The sequence below is a fragment of the Dicentrarchus labrax genome, unplaced genomic scaffold, assembly GCF_905237075.1.
Source record: "Dicentrarchus labrax unplaced genomic scaffold, dlabrax2021, whole genome shotgun sequence".
Lineage (NCBI taxonomy): Eukaryota > Metazoa > Chordata > Actinopteri > Moronidae > Dicentrarchus > Dicentrarchus labrax.
The window spans coordinates 1-8,511 of NW_026136860.1; the positions used below are offsets into that span (position 1 = coordinate 1).

Here is an 8,511-nt window from a genome sequence, read left to right on the forward strand (position 1 = left end):
GACACATGTTGTTGAGATCAGAGCTCAACCCGGCCTCATTTATAAGGAAGTGAAACTCAGACAGTCGTTGTCACTGAGAGGTGAAATGGCGCAGAAAGGAGTTCAGCTGGACCGAGAAACCTTCTCTTGTTCCATCTGTCTGGATCTACTGAAGGATCCGGTGACTACTCCCTGTGGACACAGCTACTGCATGAACTGTATTAAAAGCTACTGGGATGGAGAGGATGAGAAGAAAATCCACAGCTGCCCTCAGTGTAGGCAGACCTTCACACCGAGGCCTGTCCTGGTAAAAAACACCATGTTAGCAGCTTTAGTGGAGGAACTGAAGAAGACTGGACTCCAAGCTGCTCTTGCTGATCTCTGCTATGCTGGACCTGAAGATGTGGCCTGTGATGTCTGCACTGGGAGAAAACTGAAAGCCCTCAAGTCCTGTCTGGTCTGTCTGGTTTCTTACTGTGAGAAACACCTCCAGCTTCATTATGATGTGGCTCAGTTTAAGAAACACAAGCTGGTGGACCCCTCCAAGAAGCTCCAGGAGAACATCTGCTCTCGTCATGATGAGGTGATGAAGATGTTCTGCCGTACTGATCAGCAGTGTATCTGTTATCTCTGCCCTGTGGATGAACATAAAGGCCACGACACAGTCTCAGCTGCAGCAGAAAGGACTGAGAGGCAGAGAGAGCTCGAGGTGAGTCGACAAAACATCCAGCAGAGAATCCAGGACAGAGAGAAAGATGTGAAGGAGCTTCAACGGGAGGTGGAGGCTATCAATCGCTCTGCTGATAAAGCAGTGGAGGACAGTGAGAAGATCTTCACTCAGCTGATCCGTCTCATGGAGAAAAGAAGCTCTGATGTGAAGCAGCAGGTCAGATCCCAGCAGGAAACTGAAGTGAGTCGAGTCAAAGAGCTTCAGGAGAAGCTGGAGCAGGAGATCACTGAGCTGAAGAGGAAAGACGCTGAGATGAAGAAGCTGTCACACACAGAGGACCACACCCAGTTTCTACACAACTACCCCTCACTGTCAGCACTCAGTGAATCTACATCCAGCATCAATATCCGTCCTCTGAGGTACTTTGAGGATGTGACAGCGGCTGTGTCAGAGCTCAGAGATAAACTACAGGACCTTCTGAGGGACAAATGGACAAACGTCTCACTGACAGTGACTGAAGTGGATGTTTTACTGTCACAACCAGAGCCCAAGACCAGAGCTGGATTCTTACAATATTCACGTGAACTCACACTGGATCCAAACACAGCAAACACACAGCTGTTATTATCTGAGGGGAACAGAAAAGTAACATTCATGAGTCAACATCAGTCTTATTCTAGTCACCCAGACAGATTCACTGGATGTGTTCAGGTCCTGAGTAGAGAGAGTCTGACTGGACGTTGTTACTGGGAGGTGGAGTGGAGAGGGGGAGGAGTTGGTGTAGCAGTCGCATACAAGAATATCAGCAGAGCAGGGAGCTGGAATGAATGTTTTTTGGACACAATAACAAATCTTGGTCATTATATTATTACAATAACAGTTATAACTTTTATTACAACAATGTCCAAACTCCTGTCTCAGGTCCTCAGTCCTCCAGAGTTGGAGTGTATCTGGATCACAGTGCAGGTATTCTGTCCTTCTACAGCGTCTCTGAAACCATGACTCTCCTCCACAGAGTCCAGACCACATTCACTCAGCTCTCTATGCTGGACTTTGTCTTTATCTTGAATCCACTGCTGAGATCTATAAACTGAAATAGACAGAAGTCATTTCAGGGACTTTGTGTTAAACTCTGAGTTTGAATCCTTAAACTGATTTTGTCTTCATGTTTGTTGCTGAGAGCTGATTGTTGTGGCGTTTCTTCAGTGCACAGAGATCAGCTGTCAATCAAACATTGTGGGCGGTACTTTGACATCTTCTCATTAGTTGTCCTGTAAATGTTTGAGTGTGTTTAGGTGGCGCTCCTTCCTGTGTCTGTTCAGCCATACATTTTTATGTGTAGTAATATTTATTAGGTTAACTGTCACAATTGTTATTTTCTAATTGTAAGTATCAGTGAGAACTGGAATTATTCAAGTAAAACTATATATGTCTTTCATGTAATAAATAAACTGTGTGGGAAGAGTAAGTTTTATTGTGTATTTTCACATAATATTCAAAGGTTTCATAGTCATTGCCCATGAACTTAGAAATACCAAGTAAGTTTTAATAGTGTTTGTAATAGTGTTTTGAAACCGGGACTGACTGTATAATTAATAGTTCGCTAGATGCTGTGGATAAATGGCGGGTTTGCCAAAATGATGAGTTTCCTTCGCATAATGAACTCAAGGCAACGACAGAGTACACAACCGCTACACATAGGAGGGGAAGGGAGGAGAGAAAACGTTTCAAATATCCGCAGCGTCGGTTTGGAGAGCCTCTACCAGACCTCACCAAAACCCTGCTGCTAATCATTATTTAAGCTAAAGAGGAAGCTATGGTTTTTGTTCATTTGCAGTGTACTCGTAGTTTGCCACAAATCTAAAATCTTACTGAGACAGAGCAAACAGAGGTCAGGAGAGATGTTCATTCCCACAAAATGTCACTCAGTTTATCAGGATAAATATGATTTCATTTATTGGCATTTCAGATTTGTTTCTTACTGTGGCTGTATATTTTTATTCCATATATGAAAATACTTTATGTGTCTTATTTCAACTAAAAGAACCACCACTTGTAGAAATGATGCACTTTCCATCTTTTGAGTTGTTATAGAGCTACTGATGAGCCTTAAGTATCTGAAATTCAGATTCATTTGTGGAAATTGGAAAAAATTCAAATGATCTATCCAAAACATTTCCTGTGATCATTTTCTTCCACATGCTTCATAAGGACCATCACCTTGTTTGGATCCCTTTCTTTCTAATCCCCTCGTCTATATTTTGCTCATAATTTGATATGAAGCCTCATTGTTCTCTATTCTGATTCCGTTTACACTGTTTCAATTTGGATTCTGCATTATTCTTGATGCATATGACACAGCTCTCTCTCAACAACGTGAATCTAGACCAGCAATGCTCTTGGAGGAGAGGAACAGAAGCACAGCGGCAAAAATGCAGGATTTTCTTCATTTAAGATTTAACACATGTGGAAATGGGTGTAATGTTTTAGATCAGAGCCATATTTTCAAATATTATCCAAAATACATTGGTTTGACAGTGGTACAGTTCATTTTGGTTACATGATCCTCTAGTTTTAATGTAGTATTTCTTGTAGTATTCTGTAGTTTTAATGTATTATTTTGTCTTTGTGTTTTTGTCCTTAAGCCCAAAGCAACAACTTTGTACAGTTGACACAGTGCCATCTCAAACAGCAACTACAGCAAGCTGTGTCACAAGAAAAGCCATCTGGCTATTCAGGTAAAAACAAAATTGTGTAGTGCTTTGCAATTCATAAGTTGTAAGAGGTTTACCATCATCACAGAATATACATACTATTCCAAATGAAAATGAAGCAGAATATGTACTATGCACCTGAACATGGATTCACATATATTTTACAGGATATCAGCAGAGAGGAAGTTCAAGAGGACCAGGCTGAGCAAGTCCTGAGGATCTGTGTCTTCCACACAAGTGAAGAAGATGAAGGTGCATCCGACACTGATGTGTCCATTGTTATTGAAGGGACTGAGGTACTTGACAACTATGGAAGTGTTACAAAGGCCTGTCTCCTGCTCATGAGCATCATTTATGCCATGAATTTGAGTTACCCCCCAAAAACAAAGTACACTTTGGAAGTTTTTCAAAAGCTTCTTCTAGAGCTTGATGTCCTTAAGCTGTCCCCGAAAATCCTGTCTCTGCGAAACAAACTTGAGTCTGAGTGCACATGTATACGGCACAGTTGTTAATGTGGCTATTTGTCTATTTTCTTATTTTTCTCTCGTTTTAATGATGTCATTTTTATTTGAACTTGTTGCACTGTATTAAATACTGTATGTGGCCATGTGGAGTGGCTACGTTTTGGGGACAAAAGAAAAGAAGTTAGATCAGCATTTTCAAGTTAAACCAGAGGTTCTCAACTGGTGGCTCGTGGGGCCATTTTTAATGGGTCACGGATGTGAGTGTGGGCATGAAAAGAGCGAGGGCCAAATATCGCACTTTTTAGTGTCAAGATGCTCTGCTTTTTGTAGGATATTACTCATGATACAGAAACAGACGTTTAGAACCTCAGAGCAAAACACTGTTCTTTAAGATAAAAAGGAATAGTAAGCATGTCTTTTAAGATGCACCAGCATGTCAAATGTTTTCCAGAGTTTAAGGTTAAAAAGCCTCTCCAAACGATAGGCTACGGATGCTCTATGCAAACAGTTCCTGAACTTGTCCTTGTGCCTTTAACAAGCTACCTCAAACCCATTTTAGCCACCCTAAGATGAAATTTCTGTCATCGTCTACTCACCCCGATGCCGATAGAAGGACTCATCATGGTCTTCTGGGAGTTTGCCGAGATGTTTGTTTCTCACAAAACTGCATTGAACGGCAACTTGGCTTCAAACATCCAAAAAATGTCTCCATATTGCTCATCTGAAGTAATCCAAGTGTCCTGCAGCTTACACATTCCTAGATGTTTTGAAAAACAGAACAAAATTGTGTTTTGGCTTTGTTTGCTCTGCTTTGCTTCCACTGTGGTGCTGCGTGAACACGGATGGGCTAGCTGGAAGTTAGTAGTGTGTAAGTTTGTGTGCGGCGTTGGAAGGAGCACGCATTGGAAGAGCAGCAGAGCAAACACAGCTGAAAACACAAGTTTGTTATGTTTTGTACAAACGTCTTGGCATGTGTGAGCTACAGGACACTTGGATTACCTCAGACAAGCAGTATGGAGACATTTGATTGATTATTGATGTATTTTTGGACTTTTGATGCTAAGATACCGCTCACTGCAGTTGAGTGGAAAAAAAGTCTCTCAAACTCGCAGAAGAACACGGATGTTAACAAAACTTCACCAATCCTTCTATTGACAAAGGGGTGAGTAAATAATAACAAAAAATCATCTTAGGGTGAACTATACCTTGTTGTTGTTTTTGCCATGCAAACTTGCTGGAAAATGTTTTATTGAAAAAAATATTTTTTCACTTAAGAAAAATAAATGGGTTGTTAAATTAAACAATTTTTTTTTTAAAGTCATTGTTTCAATAAACAAAAACATTAAGAACAAATTTAGGCAATTTAAACTGCAGAAAAATGATGTAAAATGTTGTGTAAATGTTACTTAAATATAGTCCATAAATAAAAGTTAGACAAAGTATTTAAAAATGACCCAGAAAAGCCATTGGTTTTAGGTGAGATTGTTCCATTTGAAGCTGACCTGGTTCAATGATAACAGCAGTGATGACTGATTCACTGATGTCTGTCTGTGTGTGTCTGGCTCCACCTGCTGTTTCTTATTTTAATTACAGAGGACAATCTACACTGAGGAACTTGTGCACTCTTTTTATTATTTCCCTTCACTACAAAGAGTCTCTGTGATACAACATTGATATGGTGAGATACTGCAGTACTACTTCTTGTCAAACACTATCAGTACACTGCACCAAGTATCTATGTTTCTATTGCACACATGCTCTCAATCTGTGCTTGGACCCCCTTTCTATCATTGAGTAAACTAAGTGACATATTTTATGGATCATTCATGTTATATTCAATGCATAACAGTAAGAGTACAGAACAACTGATACACGGTACAATAACCACAGTGAACACAATAACTGCAGGAAGTTTGTGTAAAATGAGCAGTTTGGAGGAATTTGGAGCAAATTATTTCCTTAATTTAAGAGATGAGTTTTCCTGATACTTTTATGAACTTTTTATACAATCCTCTGTCTGTATTTAGTATTTTATTGATTTTAACTGTCAATTAATAGACTTTTGTTTAACAAATTCAGTGTTTTCTTCTCCCTGATGCCACTGTTCTATCAGCTCTTTGGGTGTTTTAACTGCGTAGACTACTTTTCTAATGCAGGACGAGGCCATTTAGCAGAGATATTTGAACCAGTAGCCTCAAATCCCCAAATAGTATTTTCAACATAAGAGTTGAATAATAATTGTAATCTCTTCTCTACAATCTTTTCCCACGTGACCTGAATGCAGCATCAGGCTGTGACTCCTGTGAGCACACTGACAAAGGAAGATACACAAGAGGGCGCCTTCATCCTGCTAACCAGGGATGTAATGGAGGTTAAAGCACCTCAACTCACTTTGTCTCCACTTTTAGTTCAGAACATGTTTTTATGACAATAAAAGATTTATAGTAAAAGTTCATTGTGTCATACATGGTGACAAACGGTGTCCAACCAGTAAAAGTGCAGATACAATCTCTGTGTGGCTTCTTTAAAAATAGATTCAGTTCTCTGTGTGAAGTTAAGGTGGCCATCAATCACAGTTCCAACATATTTCAAACTACTGACAGTTTCTACAGTGGATCCAGTGAGCAGAGCCGGTCCTGACCTCCCTGGGGCCCGGAGCTAAATTCTGCCAGGGGGCCCTCCTTCCTGACCCGTAAACCCTGTTAACTATTTGCCACACAGTCCCTCAGTGCTCCCACTACAACTGGGTTGTTTGCTCCATCTGTCAGTGTGAGAATCAGTAGATCTATACAGAACAGAATGAGGAATAAACAAACTATATTTATTCAATAGAATATGTTCTATAGAATATTAATGGAATATTAACACTGTAGACAATATATATGTAGAATATAATACAAATATATATACTGTTTTTAATTCATCTTTAGTGTTCTCCAATGTCGGTAAATATTATTATAACACTGATCCTGGATCAGCATTTAAATGTACCTTTGAGTTTATTGTAAGGTATTCTTATTATACTGCAGTGGAGAACAGAGTGACACATCTCAAACCATAGTGGACACAAAAATACTAATCTTGATCTCATGAATTAAGACTTTCTACTTCACTTGTTGAATATTGTAACTGTGTTATCTTGTGACCAGTTAAAGTCATCAGAAATCAGTATTCAGCAGCTTATTTTAAACTAAAATAAAGAATCTCCAGAGTATACCCTCTTGACGCTTTGTATTTTTCTCGGCTCACGCCTCCTTCTCACCTTTTCACCCCCTAACCAGTTTGTGTTGAGACTGAGCTCGTGAACACACATGCAGACACTCCAGGAGACAGGGACTTAATAGGAAACTGTTTTGAAAAGAGGGGGAGAGGGAGTGCAGACCTGGGGAAGCTTGGGCTGGTGGGTGTGAACCTGGGGCTGAGGGTTGGACTGGAAGCTGGAACCTGTCTGCACTCAGGCAATCACACACACATACAGTTAGAGAGAGGGAGAGAGACACTCGGGGAGTGGCAGCAGGTTAGATAGACTGAATCATCATAGTTTGTATCTCTCACTGTAACCATGGTTTGTGAAATTAATAACAACCACAATGAATCCCAAATGTGTGATTTGACACAACAGAACTGCTTTGTGTAACCTGTAAAAACACATCTGACATCCTTTCATAAGATAACTCATGTATGACGACAACAAGTCAGAAATGAGGCATTTGACAGCATAAATATTAGACTTGGGCAGGAGGTGCCTGATTCCTTTCAAATGAGCATTAAACTGCTCTGCCAGCTGGCTGTTGATGATAGCGTGCTGCAGATCGCTGTCAGCGTTATACACACTTCAACCAGCACACAGTAAAAGTACAGCATTGCTGACCAATGTGGTTCTTCCAGTGGAGCCGGTCTAGGAGGAACCAACTGTGTTTAAAGAATGCTGGAGCACGGTTCAGTGCAAAGCTGTGCAGTAGGGCTGAGGGAGTGCTCGGCTGACATGAGAAGAGATAATTTACTTTTAACGAGTATCAAACGTGTAAAATGTGTCTGTATTTAAGAAAATATAGCAACTTTTATTTAAAAAAAACTGTAAATAGTTCTGTGACTCTAGTGATATAAAAACATTGGTCTGATCTAAATTCTGAGGATGTTCTTGAGTTTTCTTTTATTATTTTAACACAAGAAACAAAATACAGAACAACAGGACAAAGACAGAAAGAATGTGTACAGAACGGAAGAGTAAAGACAGACATTTGTCAGAAAAAAAAAGAACAACGTGGGTGTTAGTGGCTCTGTGGTTTGCTGATATGGGACGGTTAGGGTTTGTGCGTGCGTTCAAACTCTCAGTCTGGGTGGCACAAAAAGACTCTGAGGAGGGTGGCTGTTTGTTGGGGATTGACAGTCAGAATATGTTGTGTTATTGGTTGAGAGAGGAAAGTGAGGTGACCCGGCGTACCTTCCCGTGCTGCACGCTCAGGAAGGAACAGTCACAGCTCCTTGGATGAAACTCCACACACAAGAGATGAGGCAGTGCACCACCAAATAAAACTCTAAATGAAAGGTGAAATAGAAACTGAAAAGCTTACCATGAATGCAGAGCGGTGTACAACCGAGGAGCATCCTTTCTTCATGTCCTTGCCCTCTCTTTCCCCCTCTGCTCTGCCTCATACAGCCCTTGGACCTGCAGGGGAGGAAG

The 8,511-nt window shown here is 40.5% G+C and overlaps 1 protein-coding gene across 1 annotated transcript; it reads left to right on the plus strand.

The window, feature by feature from the left end:
- Positions 1 to 6: 6 nt before the first annotated feature.
- Positions 7 to 1,683, plus strand: LOC127360209 (tripartite motif-containing protein 16-like). The gene has a single exon (XM_051394499.1). It carries the CDS (start codon positions 86 to 88, stop codon positions 1,649 to 1,651), a length of 1,566 nt encoding a protein of 521 aa, XP_051250459.1. The 5' UTR covers positions 7 to 85; the 3' UTR covers positions 1,652 to 1,683.
- The last annotated feature ends 6,828 nt before the right edge of the window (positions 1,684 to 8,511 follow it).

What these genes read in the sequence shown, in the direction of transcription:
- LOC127360209 (XM_051394499.1), top strand. Translation starts at nt 86, where the DNA reads ATGGCGCAGAAAGGAGTTCAGCTGGACCGAGAAACCTTCTCTTGTTCC.